This window comes from Calidris pugnax, unplaced genomic scaffold, assembly GCF_001431845.1.
Source record: "Calidris pugnax isolate Ruff unplaced genomic scaffold, ASM143184v1 scaffold50, whole genome shotgun sequence".
NCBI classification, from domain to species: Eukaryota; Metazoa; Chordata; class Aves; order Charadriiformes; family Scolopacidae; genus Calidris; species Calidris pugnax.
The window spans coordinates 988,082-1,007,356 of NW_015090780.1; the positions used below are offsets into that span (position 1 = coordinate 988,082).

At 48.9% G+C, this 19,275-nt stretch overlaps 2 protein-coding genes across 2 annotated transcripts in view; one reads left to right on the top strand and one right to left on the bottom strand.

The window, feature by feature from the left end:
- The first annotated feature begins 13,699 nt into the window (after positions 1-13,699).
- LOC106895404 (chromosome unknown open reading frame, human C20orf195) lies at positions 13,700-14,572 on the top strand. Its single transcript, XM_014954822.1, has one exon. The coding sequence runs from the start codon at positions 13,700-13,702 to the stop codon at positions 14,570-14,572; it is 873 nt and encodes a 290-aa protein (XP_014810308.1).
- An 827-nt stretch (positions 14,573-15,399) lies between these two features.
- Positions 15,400-19,275, bottom strand: part of HELZ2 (helicase with zinc finger 2, transcriptional coactivator) — a 52,101-nt gene continuing 48,225 nt past the window's right edge. The window contains exon 20 of the mRNA XM_014955029.1: positions 15,400-19,096. Coding sequence (XP_014810515.1) covers positions 18,972-19,096 — 125 coding nt within the window. The 3' untranslated portion in view covers positions 15,400-18,971. The remainder of the gene's footprint in view (positions 19,097-19,275) is intronic.

Sequence of the window (19,275 nt, forward strand, 5' to 3'; positions counted from 1 at the left end):
ACCTCTCCGGGCTGTCCAACCATCACAGCAGGGGAGGGAAGGAGAGCTGACAGATGAAGGCTCCCTTTCCCAAGGAGCGCTCAGCCCTGCATACAGCAGATCTCAGGGCTGGGCACACACCGGGGAAGATTTTTTGCCCCAAACCAGCCTCCAAACCCCCAAACTTCTTGGCTTGCTGTAGTCAAACAGCTACCCCAATCTCCAGCTGGCCCAAGCTTTGGGGCTCCCTCCCTGGGTGCCATTAGTAGGTGTAATGAGCTGGAGATAATTGCTGCCTCGGGGACACAATTAACTCCTTCCTGGCCTGGTCCAGCTGGGGCTTTTGCATCCCAGAAGAGCAGTTTCTCCCCCAGGTTCCTTAGAAAACTTACATCCCTCTTCCTTCTCAAAGTGAGCCCTCTGAATCACAGCCTGATGAGCAAGAGGAGTTTGCTGCTGTGTGGCAATGATTTAGATTTGGGGATATATGTGGAAGGCATAATTTATTTCAGGTGTATGAGGCACCAGCGCGATGATTTAGATTTGGGGATATATCTGGAAGGAATAATTTATTTCAGGTGTATGAGGCACCAGCGAAACTGGGAGCCAGCAGTGAGTAAATCAGTCACACCCTCGTGATAATGGGGTTTGAAGCAGCTCGATGCAGCCAGCTGATGGGCTGCCCTGCTCTCAAAGTCCTGCTCCCGTGGGGCCAAGCAAACACGATGAAGTACGGGTACCATCCAGGGATGTGGGGATGGAGCCAGGAACTTCGGAGGATGTAGTGACATCAGGAGACTTTTATGACAGTGCTGGCAGCAACTGCTGTGGTGACACAACCTCTGGCAGAAAACGCCACAGTCTGAACAGCCCTCTGTCCCCAGGACCTTAAGCCAGGCACTGCCCAAAGAGCTGCTCCAAACCTGACACCCACCTTCACCCAGGAGGTCCCACCTGGAAGCAGTGGAGGAAGACCCAGGCACAAAGTCCATCCTCCTCCCTGGCCCCGTGGTGGTTTCCTTTGCAGCAAATTACTGTTTCAGAAATGCAGTAGACGTGAAATATGAAGACAGAAATTGCCAGCGACTTTTAATTTGGATTCTGCCAATTTCTCTGTTCCAGATATTGATTTTCCATAAAGATGAATCCCCGCTCCCAGCTCTCTCTGACAGGCACTATCTGGGTGTTCTGCTTACCCCGAGAGTGGAAATATATGTTTTATTAAGTGTCAGAGCTCACTAATGAGAAGAGGGAGGAAAAATCAATTGTCTGCTTATATCTTGATCTCAAAGACAGGACTAACAAGGTCTTTAGTTTGATGCTGTGGGCAGGAGGACAGGGCGGATGACAAACGTGACAGACAACGGCTGTCAGCTCTGCTAAAGAGACAGCTCAGCTGATGAGAGAGAGGGTGAAAAGGGGTACACAGTGTTTGAATGCTTCAGATACATTTGTATTTGGATTAATTCAAAAAGATTCATAGGCTGCTATAAAATCCTATAGTTGAATTGATCCCTCGTGCAAAGCTACTGAAAACAGTACAATCTCAGCTGCAGACTATAGGCAGGTTTATGCTCATATTCCTAAAATCAAGACAGCAGCTTGGCCAGCTGTTGTGGATAGGGCAGCCAAAGGGGTTCTGTTTTTCCATGCTAAATTTGAATCGGATGCTACTGAATACAAAGGCACCGTCGCATCTTCAGAAATCCTGGGGCGGGAGGGTGCCAAGGAAAAGGGACACAAAGTGCAACCTTTGCTTTAAGCTCCTCCCTGGGCATCTGGCACTGGCCATGGCTGGAACAGGAGACAAGGTTGGCTGGACCTCCACAGGACTCTTCTTACACCCTTATGCCCTTGGACCACCGAGGCCGAGGGAAAAGGACAGGTCCAGCTCCCAGCACACACAGCCCCAACCACAGGATTGGGATCCATGACATGAGCGTGAACATTAATTTCCTGCAGAAACTTGTCGTTATTACCAAACGCTGATCTCTGCTAACCCTCCCCGCCAAGCAAGGCTATCAACCGTCTTTCACTCATATTCGTTATCTTGTCTGTTAGGGAATCACACCTGACAATTGTATAGTTAATCTCTTGGCAGCTGTGAAATGAAATGGTAAGCTCTGGCTGCCTTGAGAAGACGCATTGATTTCTTAAAATGACAGATCGCCTCCTCCCTTGATGTTCAAGCAGCAGCTCAGGGCTGGCGTTATGGATCTCGCCTATCATTCAATTAAAAAAGCTTAGCAGAGATGCGCCAGCTAAGCGTACAAGACAGCATTAAGGCTAAGCCCTGACCCAAAGATTTAATCACGGGGAGTATGAAGGCACCTTCAGACGCAGGACACCTCTCTGGTTTGCTGATGAACACCCCGGTCATGCTATTGAGCTCGCCGCCGTGAACCAGACGAGCCCGTCTCTGCTCCACAATAAAAGAGCTGAGTGGCCAGTCAGGTCCCACAGGAAAATCCCTTCCTGCCCTGAAGGAAGTCTGCTACACTTAATGGCGCAGTTTATATCCTATTTCAACACGTCTCTTTAATAAGGATTATGTGTTTAAGTTGAAGAACTCCTGACACACTGTGGAGCAGCCTCGGTCTCGCCATGGAGAGGAAAGCACTGGAGTGTGTCCTGCCTCAGGTGTAAAGACTGTGAGATTCACACTCAAAAAGCAAAAACACCCCCACCCCACAGCGTGCCATAAAGCCCAGCACATCCCATTAGTACCCCAGAACCACCTGTGCTTTCCTTATGGGTAATTATGGGCAAATATTAACACCTGAAAAGCAGCCAAGAGCAAAGCTGAAGGTGATCTGTGGGCACCCAGCCCCGGGCAGAGCAGCTGTGGGGTCCTGAGGCTGATGCTCAGGAATTCAGGGCAGGGGCACTCACACTCCTCCTCCCAGAAATGCTTATAAACAGCACGGTTGTTTGGAGCAGCCTGGATAGCCAGGGCTGGGAGCATTCACCAGCCCCAGAGGCAGAGCTGTACCTTCACCAGACCACTCAAAACCCCAGCGAGGTGCCTGCAGTGGGAGAAACAGGGCAGCCAAGTGCCAGCACGGTGCTTGGCCACAGCCACTTCACAGGGTGCCTTTAGCACTACCTTAAGGCTTCCCAGGATGGAGCCAGCGTTTCTTCTCTCTGCTGCCCACCCTGCACCTTGCTCTGAGCTGGAATTTACCATTTTCTGGCTGTCCTGCCTTAGCAGCTCCACCTCTGCCTGCAGGGACCCTGGGCTCAAGGCCATGTCCCCATAGCTTGCTGCTGAAGTCTGGGCTCTGCAGAGAAAACAGAGCTTTAAACCAGCCCAGGGTGAAGCAGCTCCGTTGGACTCCTTGGCTTTGGAGCTGGGGCTCATAAAACACTGAGGCTGCTGCCTCTCCATGGAGCAGAGGTGAAATGTGCTGGAGGAGCAGCATGAACATCTCCCACAGGGAAGCAAAGCTTTGGAAATCATATTTTGGATGCCCCAGCGGTGACAAACCCTGCACATGGTCCTTTCATCAGCTTAGCACTGCCACAGCCCCATTGCAACAGCAAGGACACAAGATGGGAGTGAAACAAAACGTGCCTGTTAAGGGGGGATTCAGCAGCCCCAGAGGCAGAGCTGTATCTGCACCAGACAACTCAAAACCCCAGCGAGGTGCCTGCAGTGCAAGCCAAGTGCCAGCACGGTGCTTGGACACGGCCACCTTGTAGGGTGCCTTTAGCACGACCTTAAGGCTTCCCAGGATGGAGCCAGTGTTTCTTCTCTGTGCTGCCCACCCTGCACCTTGCTCTGAGCTAGAATTTACCATTTTCTGGTTGTCCTGCCTTAGCAGCTCCACCTCTGCCTGCAGGGACCCTGGGCTTGAGGCTGTGTCCCCGTAGTTTGCTGCTGAAGTCTGGGCTCTGCAGAGAAAACAGAGCTTTAAACCAACCCAGGGTGAAGCAGCTCAGTTGGACTCCTCGGCTTTGGAGCTGGGGCTTATAAAACACTGAGGCTGCTGCCTCTCCATGGAGCAGAGGTGAAATGTGCTGGAGGAGCAGCATGAACGTCTCCCACAGGGAAGCAAAGCTTTGGAAATCATATTTGGGATACCGCAGCGGTCACAAACCCTGCACATGGTCCTTTCATCAGCTTAGCACTGCCACAGCCCCATTGCAACAGCAAGGACACAAGATGGGAGTGAAACAAAACGTGCCTGTTAAGGGGGAAGCACAGAGCCCTCGGCCCCTCTGCTCTTCTCCTCCCTGCCCTCCGGTGGGACGGGAAAGTGCCCAAACACAGCCCTGGGCTGGGGGATGGAGCCTCCTCACACCTCGAAGAGCACGATGTCCAGCCTGAGGGTCACACCGACCCCTCGCCCTTTGCCTGGCACCAGGAGATGCGTCACATTGTGACTGCAGCAGCCAGGCATTGTGTGCTGGCACGCTGTGAGTGACCTGAGCCACCGCCATCGGGGTAAAAACAGATGCAGCTAATTAATCAGGCAGAGGACAACGCGGCCGTGCTTCTCTCCCCACACAGGTGGCTATCTCCCCATTGTCACCAAACCTGCAGGGACCCGAGGTGCCACCTTTCCTCCAGGGACTGGAGAACAAAGTGGGGTGCAGTTGAGAAGTGGGTGACTGAGATTTACAGAGGGGCAGGTACAAATGATTTTGGGACCTACAGTCCCATAGATGATTCGGGCTATGTCCCCACAAACCACCACTGTCAAGAGCAAAAAAGCATCACAGTGAAAAGCAGAGGCTTGAGGGGGACGCTGGCGGGTGCAGGGGGCTTGACACCACCAGCCAGGACATGGCTGGCTGGTGGGAACCAACGACAGGGAGAGGGGGACACCTCAGTCCTGGGATGAGAGGCTGGGTTTGAGGCATGGGGAAGGAGTTGGAGTGCCCAAGAAGAGATTTAAGCAGAAAGAGGGGAGGATTTAGACATCAGAAAAAAATTCTTTCCTGTGAGGGCGGTGAGACACTGGAACAGGTTGCCCAGAGAAGCTGTGGCTGCCCCATCCTTTTTGGGGGTTTCAAGGCCAGGCTGGACGGGGCTTTGAGCAACCTGGGAGATGTCGTTACCCAGGGCAAGGGGTTGGAACTGGATGATCTTTAAGGTCCCTTCCAACTCAAACCATTCTATGATTCCATTCTAAGACTGCAGCCTCCCAGGCAGCAAATATAGCAGCGCTGCTGAGAAAAAAGCCATTTCTGGCAAGAAAAAAAGGGATATAAAAATGGAAAGGGAAAACAAGCACAATCACAGCTCTGTCTGTGGGCAAACAGACCGCTCTAGAGAGCCAAATCGCACTGAAAGTGGGGTAACATAACCTGGTGCATGCGCTGTCCCTGTTGCACTCCATACGGGGATGCCAGGAACTGGCACTGCTTTGATTTAGGGTTTGGGGTTGGTTTTTGGTTTGGGTTTTTTTTTTTTGTGGAAAGAAAAAAACATGAAAAGCAAATACAGCTTGTTTTTTTAAGTTGACAGTTCTCTTGGAAGAAAGCTGCTATGAATGAGTGTATTAGTATAAATTGCAGCGCAGCTAGGGGCCAGACATCTGAAAGGTTTACAAACACTTGAACGTCCCACGAGGAAGTGTTATTAGTTCCATTACATATTTAGGGAAAATGAGGCTAAGAAAATTGCTTTGTCAACTAGATATCACCATCTAGCTTCTACAAGATGTGTGAGAATTAAGTTAGATACTACAAGAACTTAAATAACTATAACCAGAAAATTACTTAGAATGAGGAATGTTACCTGCTGCTAGATTGTGTCATCACAGTCTGACTGGGGTCACAAAGTCTTACTTTCAGGCTTCTGTATTTATTTCTCTTTCAAATCAAGCGTGTTCAGCTTGTGAAAGCCATGTTCTCAACCTCAAGCTGGGTTCTCGTTATAAAACTGCCCACAACAGGGACACAGGCACTTATTTAGCTAATTTCTGTTTATGGTACGTAAGCTGTGAGAGCCACAGGTACTTCAGCTACAGCACAGCAGAGGAACACCTTCCATGTTGGCTCTGTAGGCACCACCAGCCAGGGCATGGCTTTGTCAGTAGATGATGCATTTGGCTTTCAGCACGTGCTGGCAGCCCAGAAAGCCAACCACATCCTGGGCTGCATCAAGAGATGGCCCTGAGCGATGGCCGGGAGCGTGGGGCAGCCAGGCCATAAATCACGGGACGCAGCCTCAAGCTCTGCCCACTGGTACGAAAGGTGCTGGTCACCCTGTTCCCAGCGGGATGAATGCTCAAGCCTCGGAGCTGCTTTTGTATCCCGTGCCCTGGGGAGGGAGGGGAGGGGACACCCAGCTCTGGGGGATCACCATGTCCTGATGTTACTCTGCTCCTCACCATCCACAGCCCCGCAGGTGACAACCAGGGGACAAGGCTGCAGGCTCAGCCAGCTTCCTACCTTCCATCTTCACTCTCTGTCCCAAATCCAAGCAAACGTGACCCCCTTGGGAAGTTTTCCCAGAAAAAGGGGCACGTACGCTCGCCGCTCGGAGGAGCCTGCCAGCAAGGTCTGTCTCATGGGATCTGGGACACAACAGCCTGCCTTGGACTTACGCTCAGGGACGTCTGTCTCGTCAAGTGCAGCACAGCACAAGGGTATCTGAACGGGCTTTTGATGAGCTTCCAGCAAAATAAATGAGCTTCCCTGGCCCCTGAGCTAGACCATTGGGAAGCCAACCCCCTCCGTAGTCCGCAGCTCAGAGGAGAGCTCTCACCTCTCACATCCCACACACACACCTGGGTACCCAGATCGACGTCACCGCTGGAGAACAGAGGGGTTGTCCTCCCTAGGACTCTCCAAGACCTCGCCAGGCTGTCCAACCATCACAGCAGGGGAGGGAAAGAGAGCTAACAGATGAAGGCTCCCTTTCCCAAGGAAATGCGGAGCGCTCAGCCCTGCACACAGCAGATCTCAGGGCTGGGCACACACCGGGGAAGATTTTTTGCCCCAAACCAGCCTCCAAACCCCCAAACTTCTTGGCTTGCTGTAGTCAAACAGCTACCCCAATCTCCAGCTGGCCCAAACTTTGGGGCTCCCTCCCTGGGTGCCATTAGTAGGTGTAATGAGCTGGAGATAATTGCTGCCTCGGGGACACAATTAACTCCTTCCTGGCCTGGTCCAGCTGGGGCTTTTGCATCCCAGAAGAGCAGTTTCTCCCCCAGGTTCCTTAGAAAACTTACATCCCTCTTCCTTCTCAAAGTGAGCCCTCTGAATCACAGCCTGATGAGCAAGAGGAGTTTGCTGCTGTGTGGCAATGATTTAGATTTGGGGATATATGTGGAAGGCATAATTTATTTCAGGTGTATGAGGCACCAGCGAAACTGGGAGCCAGCAGTGAGTAAATCAGTCACACCCTCGTGATAATGGGGTTTGAAGCAGCTCGTTGCAGCCAGCTGATGGGCTGCCCTGCTCTCAAAGTCCTGCTCCCGTGGGGCCAAGCAAACACGATGAAGTACGGGTACCATCCAGGGATGTGGGGATGGAGCCAGGAACTTCGGAGGATGTAGTGACATCAGGAGACTTTTATGACAGTGCTGGCAGCAACTGCTGTGGTGACACAACCTCTGGCAGAAAACGCCACAGTCTGAACAGCCCTCTGTCCCCAGGACCTTAAGCCAGGCACTGCCCAAAGAGCTGCTCCAAACCTGACACCCACCTTCACCCAGGAGGTCCCACCTGGAAGCAGTGGAGGAAGACCCAGGCACAAAGTCCATCCTCCTCCCTGGCCCCGTGGTGGTTTCCTTTGCAGCAAATTACTGTTTCAGAAATGCAGTAGACGTGAAATATGAAGACAGAAATTGCCAGCGACTTTTAATTTGGATTCTGCCAATTTCTCTGTTCCAGATATTGATTTTCCATAAAGATGAATCCCCGCTCCCAGCTCTCTCTGACAGGCACTATCTGGGTGTTCTGCTTACCCCGAGAGTGGAAATATATGTTTTATTAAGTGTCAGAGCTCACTAATGAGAAGAGGGAGGAAAAATCAATTGTCTGCTTATATCTTGATCTCAAAGACAGGACTAACAAGGTCTTTAGTTTGATGCTGTGGGCAGGAGGACAGGGCGGATGACAAACGTGACAGACAACGGCTGTCAGCTCTGCTAAAGAGACAGCTCAGCTGATGAGAGAGAGGGTGAAAAGGGGTACACAGTGTTTGAATGCTTCAGATACATTTGTATTTGGATTAATTCAAAAAGATTCATAGGCTGCTATAAAATCCTATAGTTGAATTGATCCCTCGTGCAAAGCTACTGAAAACAGTACAATCTCAGCTGCAGACTATAGGCAGGTTTATGCTCATATTCCTAAAATCAAGACAGCAGCTTGGCCAGCTGTTGTGGATAGGGCAGCCAAAGGGGTTCTGTTTTTCCATGCTAAATTTGAATCGGATGCTACTGAATACAAAGGCACCGTCGCATCTTCAGAAATCCTGGGGCGGGAGGGTGCCAAGGAAAAGGGACACAAAGTGCAACCTTTGCTTTAAGCTCCTCCCTGGGCATCTGGCACTGGCCATGGCTGGAACAGGAGACAAGGTTGGCTGGACCTCCACAGGACTCTTCTTACACCCTTATGCCCTTGGACCACCGAGGCCGAGGGAAAAGGACAGGTCCAGCTCCCAGCACACACAGCCCCAACCACAGGATTGGGATCCATGACATGAGCGTGAACATTAATTTCCTGCAGAAACTTGTCGTTATTACCAAACGCTGATCTCTGCTAACCCTCCCCGCCAAGCAAGGCTATCAACCGTCTTTCACTCATATTCGTTATCTTGTCTGTTAGGGAATCACACCTGACAATTGTATAGTTAATCTCTTGGCAGCTGTGAAATGAAATGGTAAGCTCTGGCTGCCTTGAGAAGACGCATTGATTTCTTAAAATGACAGATCGCCTCCTCCCTTGATGTTCAAGCAGCAGCTCAGGGCTGGCGTTATGGATCTCGCCTATCATTCAATTAAAAAAGCTTAGCAGAGATGCGCCAGCTAAGCGTACAAGACAGCATTAAGGCTAAGCCCTGACCCAAAGATTTAATCACGGGGAGTATGAAGGCACCTTCAGACGCAGGACACCTCTCTGGTTTGCTGATGAACACCCCGGTCATGCTATTGAGCTCGCCGCCGTGAACCAGATGAGCCCGTCTCTGCTCCACAATAAAAGAGCTGAGTGGCCAGTCAGGTCCCACAGGAAAATCCCTTCCTGCCCTGAAGGAAGTCTGCTACACTTAATGGCGCAGTTTATATCCTATTTCAACACGTCTCTTTAATAAGGATTATGTGTTTAAGTTGAAGAACTCCTGACACACTGTGGAGCAGCCTCGGTCTCGCCATGGAGAGGAAAGCACTGGAGTGTGTCCTGCCTCAGGTGTAAAGACTGTGAGATTCACACTCAAAAAGCAAAATCACCCCCACCCCACAGCGTGCCATAAAGCCCAGCACATCCCATTAGTACCCCAGAACCACCTGTGCTTTCCTTATGGGTAATTATGGGCAAATATTAACACCTGAAAAGCAGCCAAGAGCAAAGCTGAAGGTGATCTGTGGGCACCCAGCCCCGGGCAGAGCAGCTGTGGGGTCCTGAGGCTGATGCTCAGGAATTCAGGGCAGGGGCACTCACACTCCTCCTCCCAGAAATGCTTATAAACAGCACGGTTGTTTGGAGCAGCCTGGATAGCCAGGGCTGGGAGCATTCACCAGCCCCAGAGGCAGAGCTGTACCTTCACCAGACCACTCAAAACCCCAGCGAGGTGCCTGCAGTGGGAGAAACAGGGCAGCCAAGTGCCAGCACGGTGCTTGGCCACAGCCACTTCACAGGGTGCCTTTAGCACTACCTTAAGGCTTCCCAGGATGGAGCCAGCGTTTCTTCTCTCTGCTGCCCACCCTGCACCTTGCTCTGAGCTGGAATTTACCATTTTCTGGCTGTCCTGCCTTAGCAGCTCCACCTCTGCCTGCAGGGACCCTGGGCTCAAGGCCATGTCCCCATAGCTTGCTGCTGAAGTCTGGGCTCTGCAGAGAAAACAGAGCTTTAAACCAGCCCAGGGTGAAGCAGCTCCGTTGGACTCCTTGGCTTTGGAGCTGGGGCTCATAAAACACTGAGGCTGCTGCCTCTCCATGGAGCAGAGGTGAAATGTGCTGGAGGAGCAGCATGAACATCTCCCACAGGGAAGCAAAGCTTTGGAAATCATATTTTGGATGCCCCAGCGGTGACAAACCCTGCACATGGTCCTTTCATCAGCTTAGCACTGCCACAGCCCCATTGCAACAGCAAGGACACAAGATGGGAGTGAAACAAAACGTGCCTGTTAAGGGGGAAGCACAGAGCCCTCGGCCCCTCTGCTCTTCTCCTCCCTGCCCTCCGGTGGGACGGGAAAGTGCCCAAACACAGCCCTGGGCTGGGGGATGGAGCCTCCTCACACCTCGAAGAGCACGATGTCCAGCCTGAGGGTCACACCGACCCCTCGCCCTTTGCCTGGCACCAGGAGATGCGTCACATTGTGACTGCAGCAGCCAGGCATTGTGTGCTGGCACGCTGTGAGTGACCTGAGCCACCGCCATCGGGGTAAAAACAGATGCAGCTAATTAATCAGGCAGAGGACAACGCGGCCGTGCTTCTCTCCCCACACAGGTGGCTATCTCCCCATTGTCACCAAACCTGCAGGGACCCGAGGTGCCACCTTTCCTCCAGGGACTGGAGAACAAAGTGGGGTGCAGTTGAGAAGTGGGTGACTGAGATTTACAGAGGGGCAGGTACAAATGATTTTGGGACCTACAGTCCCATAGATGATTCGGGCTATGTCCCCACAAACCACCACTGTCAAGAGCAAAAAAGCATCACAGTGAAAAGCAGAGGCTTGAGGGGGACGCTGGCGGGTGCAGGGGGCTTGACACCACCAGCCAGGACATGGCTGGCTGGTGGGAACCAACGACAGGGAGAGGGGGACACCTCAGTCCTGGGATGAGAGGCTGGGTTTGAGGCATGGGGAAGGAGTTGGAGTGCCCAAGAAGAGATTTAAGCAGAAAGAGGGGAGGATTTAGACATCAGAAAAAAATTCTTTCCTGTGAGGGCGGTGAGACACTGGAACAGGTTGCCCAGAGAAGCTGTGGCTGCCCCATCCTTTTTGGGGGTTTCAAGGCCAGGCTGGACGGGGCTTTGAGCAACCTGGGAGATGTCGTTACCCAGGGCAAGGGGTTGGAACTGGATGATCTTTAAGGTCCCTTCCAACTCAAACCATTCTATGATTCCATTCTAAGACTGCAGCCTCCCAGGCAGCAAATATAGCAGCGCTGCTGAGAAAAAAGCCATTTCTGGCAAGAAAAAAAGGGATATAAAAATGGAAAGGGAAAACAAGCACAATCACAGCTCTGTCTGTGGGCAAACAGACCGCTCTAGAGAGCCAAATCGCACTGAAAGTGGGGTAACATAACCTGGTGCATGCGCTGTCCCTGTTGCACTCCATACGGGGATGCCAGGAACTGGCACTGCTTTGATTTAGGGTTTGGGGTTGGTTTTTGGTTTGGGTTTTTTTTTTTTGTGGAAAGAAAAAAACATGAAAAGCAAATACAGCTTGTTTTTTTAAGTTGACAGTTCTCTTGGAAGAAAGCTGCTATGAATGAGTGTATTAGTATAAATTGCAGCGCAGCTAGGGGCCAGACATCTGAAAGGTTTACAAACACTTGAACGTCCCACGAGGAAGTGTTATTAGTTCCATTACATATTTAGGGAAAATGAGGCTAAGAAAATTGCTTTGTCAACTAGATATCACCATCTAGCTTCTACAAGATGTGTGAGAATTAAGTTAGATACTACAAGAACTTAAATAACTATAACCAGAAAATTACTTAGAATGAGGAATGTTACCTGCTGCTAGATTGTGTCATCACAGTCTGACTGGGGTCACAAAGTCTTACTTTCAGGCTTCTGTATTTATTTCTCTTTCAAATCAAGCGTGTTCAGCTTGTGAAAGCCATGTTCTCAACCTCAAGCTGGGTTCTCGTTATAAAACTGCCCACAACAGGGACACAGGCACTTATTTAGCTAATTTCTGTTTATGGTACGTAAGCTGTGAGAGCCACAGGTACTTCAGCTACAGCACAGCAGAGGAACACCTTCCATGTTGGCTCTGTAGGCACCACCAGCCAGGGCATGGCTTTGTCAGTAGATGATGCATTTGGCTTTCAGCACGTGCTGGCAGCCCAGAAAGCCAACCACATCCTGGGCTGCATCAAGAGAAGCGTGGCCAGCAGGTCACAGGAGGTGATTCTCTCCTCCTACTCTGCTCTCATGAGAACCCACCTGGAGTCCCGTGTCCAGCTCTGGAGTCCTCAACACAGGAAGGATTTGGACCTGCTGGAACGGGTCCAGCAGAGGGCCACGAAGATGATCAGAGGGATGGAGCACCTCCCTATGAGGACAGGCTGAGAGAGTTGGGGTTGTTCAGCCTGGAGAAGGGTCTGGGGAGACCTTACAGCAGCCTTCCAGTACCTGAAAGAGGCCTGCAGGAGAGATGGAGAGGAACACTCTTAATCAGGGAGTGTAGCGATAAGACAAGGGGCAATGGTTTTAAATTGGAAGAGGGGAGATTTAGATTAGATACTAGAAAGAAATTCTTTCCTGTGAGGGTGGTGAGAGCCTGGGAACGGGTTGTGCAGAGAAGCTGTGGCTGCCCCATCCCTGGAGGGGTTCAAGGCCAGGTTGGAAGGGGCTTTGAGCAACCTGGTCTGGTGGGAGGTGTCCCTGCCCAGGGCAGGGGAGTTGGAACTGGATGATCTTTAAGGTCCCTTCCAACTCTAACCATTCTATGGTTCTATGGAACAGCCAAGACTAAGACTGAGAGCAGACACAGCATCACAAAGGACCATTACCTAAACACCTTCTCACCAGCAAACCATTACCTGTTCAAAGGTGCTTTACTTGAATTTCAGTCTCTTACTGTGCATTGGTGATGGGCAAACAGAGTTCTTCTACAAGAAATTGAGTAGATAGCGTAGGGCTGAGGCGATGATGTAAGCTAAAACCAAAGGGAAAACACTACATGATTGAAAACACCAGGTTACAACTATCAATCTGCTGTCAAAGGCAGGGGTGCAAGGAAAAGCACTAGCATTTCTCTTGAAAGCTGTTGAGGTGGTACTCGACCTATTGCATGGTTCTGCCTGCTGCATAGAAGCTCGCTCGGGGGGGCAAAGGGTTAATCTGAATCACCAAGGTGATGATGTAGCTGTAGGAACTGGCTCAGAAGATGGGTCTCAAACCTCAACACCCTGGCAGATTACACAGAGAGAAAAATAGACATCTCCAGAGATGTAGAAGAATGGAAAGAAATTGCTTACAGGAGTACAAAAGGCATCTAATTAGAATGAAACAGAAGATAATAAGATAGGGAGACATTTTGGCAGAGTATATCAGAGAATAATTCCTGACAGTGAATCTATTAAGCAGAGGTAGAACCTCTTAAGGGAGAGTAGCAGGAGACCAGTTGGTTGGAATATATAAAAGACTGCACAAAACATTAGAAACCATACAACTAGAAAGGGAAATTCCTCTGGAGCTACACCTAATCTAACAGTTCTTTCCCATCTATACATTTATAAGCTAAGCTTCATCATTAAGAGAGGAAAGAAGAGTCACAGCTGTGATTATTCTCCCTCACAGCTGGTTTTCCTTTGGTTGTTAATGATGTTATTGCTGCTTTCTTACAGAGCAACTGAGCTTCAGAATCATGGCTGAGACTAGGAATGGGCTTGAAACCAGTACTGGGCACAGCAGAGAAGACAATGGCAGCTGGGAGCGATACTTGGAAAGGAGAAACCTTGTTTTGCATTTCCTGCACACTGACCTGAGCCTCCGCAACCTCCAGCACCACCGGAACAACGCCGAGCTGCTGCAGAAGTGTTACTTCTACTTGGAGATTGAGCCCAAACACGTGAACGTGAGAGACCAGAACCACGTGGTGCATTGCACCGACATCGTGCAACTCATAGACCCCGTCCGATTGGAGAGGATGAAGAAGGTGGGGAAAAACCAGACTGAAATCCAGCTGGTTCTTTTAACTGAGCTCTTAGAACAGCTGGAACAAGGCCGGGAGGAGCTGAGCTGTTTTGTAGAGACCTGGGACATGGTAACTTTCCTCTCCAGGTGGGACATGATTTTGCAGAGACTGGAAGAGCTCTCCCAGTCTGTGAAAAATCTTCATTCCTTGCAAGTGCCAGGAAAGCTCTATGTGAAGCACCGTTTGGTCTTGTATGCAGGTCTTAGAGGTGCTGGACTCCCCGACATTCAGGTTTCTCTCTATGCCAAGAGGCCACTCCTTTTTGATCGAAATGAGTCGGTTGCACACAAGGACTGGGCCAAGCTCAAGTGGTACACCGAGGAGCAGGAGTCCCAACCTGAAGAATGTGAGTTGATCACGAAATTACTGACGAATGGGAGTCAGCCGGGATACAGTAGCCTTCAGCAAGTCACCTCTAACACGTGTATAGTCCAGGACCTGCAGCCCGGCAGCTCCTACGAATTCACAATTAGAAGGGCATACACCGCAACGCTCGTCTTTGCAGAGTGGCATGACAGCATTACGTTGAAGATGAAAGAATGACGCTGTTGGGAAAAAGGACGAGGTAGCACACAAGACCATTTTCCTCATTTTAGCTATTTGAAGAAAAAAAAAATAATGAATGAGAAAAATTAAAGGTAAACCTTGTTTTCAAACATTTTGCACAAAACAGAACTTGTTCTGTTTTCAACAGCAATTTCGCAAGAGCCTTCCCCAAATCTTTCCAGGTTCACAGTAACCCATTCCAAATTTCTCACACCAAATAACACCCTTAGACAGTGTAGAGGACTCAGCACTCCCTTCCCACTGCTAGAACTCACAGGCAGGAGCAGCTAGAAGCCGGAGGCAATCTTGCAGGACACCTTGGATGCAAAGCACAGAAGATAGAAGCATCTCCATCATCCAGTGCTTTCCGTCCCCCGAAAGATGCCCAGTGCCACCTTCTTGCAAGTCTGTTGGTTTGTTTTTTTTACCCCAAGTTATTCCCCCCCCAACATCCTTCTTCCAAAACACCTGAACTGAATTCTCAGCTCTTCAAATCACTCACCCTAAAATATCTCCATCTCTGGTTTCTCTCACCCTCTGCCTCATAGGTAACCATAAACATGATTTCATGCTCACCCCTCTGCAGTGCATTGAAAAGATCACTGGTTAAAAAAACACTACCACCAAAACCAACAAGAAACACCCCCCTCCAATCCCCCACAATAAACAGAGAAGGGTAATACATCCACATGACCAATATGTGGAAAACTCTCTTTTCTGCCACGTACTGCAGTTAATGCTCATTTTCTTTTTCTAGCATTTGGCTCAGTCCAAACACAGCTGTCCCCACGCAGAGTCTAGTCAATCCACCACAGAAACAGGCCTTTTAGTAATAAAATTTATTATTTAAATAAATCATTTTTACAATTATGGCTTAAATATCAAAAAAGGAATGTTGAGGTTCATTCTTATAAACGGTAGAAGCAGGTAGAAATATTTGTATCCAAAAACATCGTTTGAGGTTTGCTGCAAGTCACAGACATACAAAAGATAAAAACCTGCCACATTTAAAGTTCTTTAATTTACACTTCATGACACTAAACATTTCATTTCTATTTAAAAAAACCACCAAAAACCAAAAAACAAACCAACAATTTATTGCAGTAAATTGATCGTCCTACACCGATCTGCCCAAATCCTCAAAACCAGTCCAGTCAGCTTCTCCTGCAAGGAGAGGTTTTCCAGTTCTGGATGTCCCTAATCCCACTGCCAGTTGGAGCAGGATGCGGGGTGATGGCTGTAACCCTATGACCATCACAGGCTGACCACCCCAGCTCACCGCTCGCTGCCTGCGCAGGTTCCCCTGGTCCAACCTGGGCTCAAGCTCTACCTGGCGCTGAGGAAATGAGGTTACCCTGTTGGATGAACCAACATGTGTGTCCTGCAACGATGCTCTTTTGTGGAAAACATCAAGCCTGTGATGGGACAGATACCCCTGTGCACCACAGAATCACTGAATCGTTTTGGTTGGAAGAGACCTTTAAGATCACCACGTCCAACCGTTAACCCAACACTGCTGAGTTACCACCAAACCATGTCCCTCAGCACTACACCCACCCGTCTTTTAAATACCTCCAGGGATGGTGACTCCACCACCTCCCTGGGCAGCCTGTTCCAACACTTGACAACCCTTTCACTGAAGATTTATTTTCCTAAGATCCAATCTAAACCTCCCCTGGCACAACTTGAGGCCATTTCCTCTTGTCCTATCACCTGTTACTTGGGAGAAGAGACTGACACCATGGTGCCAGTGGTTTCCTACTTTCTTACCTACTACCTTCCTACAAAGGTTTGGTGATTTTGGTTTTTTTATAAGTATTTTAAGAATATGCGTTTGAACACAAAATTCTTTCAAAAGTAAATTCAAAGCTCTGTGTGTAAACAAAACTAGACAGCTTTGAACTTTTTCTCTCTATTAATTTCTATGATTCTCTCTATACATGAGCACAAGGACAAGAACACGATATTCAGCTGGCACTAACAGTCTATAAAAAGGTTTCATTAATTGCACTTTCTGCTTTCCCTGACTATTGCAGCCGCATGACCAACTCAACAGGTACCACACACAGCCCCAGAGTCCAGTCTGGCTGTTACTGCTGCTGGGGTGCTCCAGGGCAGCACTTTCTAAACACCAGTTACAAAACACATCTTCAGAGATTAAAAAAAAAATAATAATAATTTATATTGTCTTGCAACACAGAGGTGACCAAGGATAGCATTTCAGCCCAGGCTTTACCCTCCATGGAGTAGCAGTAAACACTTTTTTTCCCCGCTGAGGGAAAAGGGAGACACTTTGTGAGGCATCTTTCTTAGTCTATGCAAACACATGGCCGAACCCCATACAGGAGCATTGGACTAAGCCACTATACTTGGGGTGAGTCTCCTCATTTGTGTTACATGGAATGAAATAACCAGCAAAAAAAAAAAAACCAAAAAAACCCCCCAAAACCCAGGGAAGAGACTCTTCACTTACATTAGATCATGAAAATGAGACCCACTGGTTCTAAAGGGACCAAGAATGATGCTGGCACCATGCTGAAGTATTTATCCCAACAATTCCAGCATCTTTTGCAATTCTCTGCATCGTCTTGGAGACATCATTGCATTTCAGTAGTCCACAAAATGCTTCCTATATAAGCTTATATTGGAATTGCAATAATATCTGCAAAATCTTTTAAGATTCCAGCCAGGATGTCTTCAGAGAAGAACAATGAACTTTACATCCTACCAGCTTCTATCAAGCATCTTTAGAACCAGCAGGAGGTACTTCCTACAAGCTTTTGTCCCTTATGGAATCACCAGCCATATGCCTGTTATTACAATTCAGTAAGACCAGAGCAAGCCAGGGTGGTCTCTAACATACAGATCAAACCCAGTGCAGGAAGATACTTTAAAACATCTAGGAAGATAGGAAGAGAAGAACAAAATTTCTCCATAGGTTCTTAAGACTAACACAGTTATGAGAAGAAATACAGCGCTAAATAAAGACTTTTCCAGACACAATGCTTTCTTATTGCACATTCCTCCACACTGGAAGGAGCCGTGCTGCATTTTCAGTTGCAAACACAGGACACAATCCATCCCTGCCACAGCGCCCTGAAGTCACGAGGACCCCTCGCTTACGCCAAGGAGGACTCGTGTCCCAGCACAGCAGAGACTTGTTGCAAAACCACCGTGATTGCATCCTGGCTCCATCCCATGTGAACATTTAGAGACGGCCGAGCGTGTGGTCCTGGGGAGAGCTGAGGCAGGCACTTCATACATTCAGAATTGAAATGAGATAAAAAAGACACCCTCCCTCAAAACTACCATCGCTACAAAAAGCAGCTCCGTGATTCAGCAGAGAGCACCGCTTCCCCGCTATACATCTGCGTCAGCCATACATTACTGGGCAAAAGCAGCCTTCTCCAGTGAATCACAGCTTCCAGTTCACAGCAGTTTGGCTACTTAAAAACAAACAAAAAAATAACTACATTATACACATATATGCTGTGGCACGTTTATCAAATTTCCATCACCGCTCTTAAAAACTCAGGCCATAAGACTGTGAAAAATTCACAGAGTTAAAAAGTTAATAAATTAGAAGCAGCTTTAAAAAAATACGGGGTAGGAAAGGGAGGCTCTTACAAGAGGAGATTTCAAATAAAACTCACAACAGTTTAAAATATGCTTACAATTTCCAACGTTTCCTGGTAGGAGTGGTCCTCGCTTTTCATTAACCTTATACTGCTGAGGACAATCCCCTTTGTACAAAGAATAAATGAATCTATTTACAAAATCAACTTGGCCTTGGCTCTGTGATATTTACATGGAGAACAGCGATTTGGCTAGCAAAGAGTGGTCCATGGTTCTCCCTTTGCCTTCGTCCTTCATTTTAAAAAAAACAAAACAACAATAACAAAAATTGGTTTTCTGCTTCGAGGAATGAGAAGCTTTAAAAATTCCCTGGCCTTGGTTTTAAAACGAGTGGTAGTGCTCAGAAGCTTTGGTCCTCTGTGGCAAATCAGGGCTTGCCGTAGGGCTCTGTTGCTCCACCCTCGATGAGCGGACTGAGTCTTTGGTCCCCAAAGCAGAGCTGGACTGGCAGATAGGACAGGGGCTCTGCTGAGCATCTTACAGTTAAAAAAATAGCGTCATCAATTAAGTTACACACCCATCCATCCCTTTCCAATGATTTTTGGTTTGCTAGAGTTGAAAGTTCCTGTCTGAGGTCACACTGATTTTAAAAAAAAAACCCCACGATGCCAAAGCACACACTGAAGCTGAGCTGTCACTGTGCAGGGGAAGATGCTGGCTCCGTGGGTCATTAAATAATGGAAAGATTGTGTCCTCCCCAAGGCACACGTAACGCAGTTCAGGTAGAGAGTGGAGGAGCTCAACGAGGTACAACCCATCCTCATCGGTGGACGGCTGAAGTCCTCCTGATAAAAATCCCCTGGGCTGCAGCGTAGCAGTTGCGCTGTCTGTAATGCTGAAGAAGTCTCCTCCACAAAGGGTTGCACTCCAGCAGGTACCTGTTCCCTGTTGGCACGGGGATGGGGACAGTGGGTTAGTGACCAGAAGAGGCTCAGATGATACCATCACAGACCGGTCATGGAAACTTCTCCTTAAAATTTCTAGCCTAAGGGTGCTGGATAACTTCAGGCAGAGCTTCTGTGAAATCCCAGCTCCCTTTACAGCGCTGTCATGTCTGCGAGCAG

Excerpts from the sequence above, each read along its gene's own strand:
- LOC106895404 (XM_014954822.1), top strand. The coding sequence starts at position 13,700 with ATGGCTGAGACTAGGAATGGGCTTGAAACCAGTACTGGGCACAGCAGA.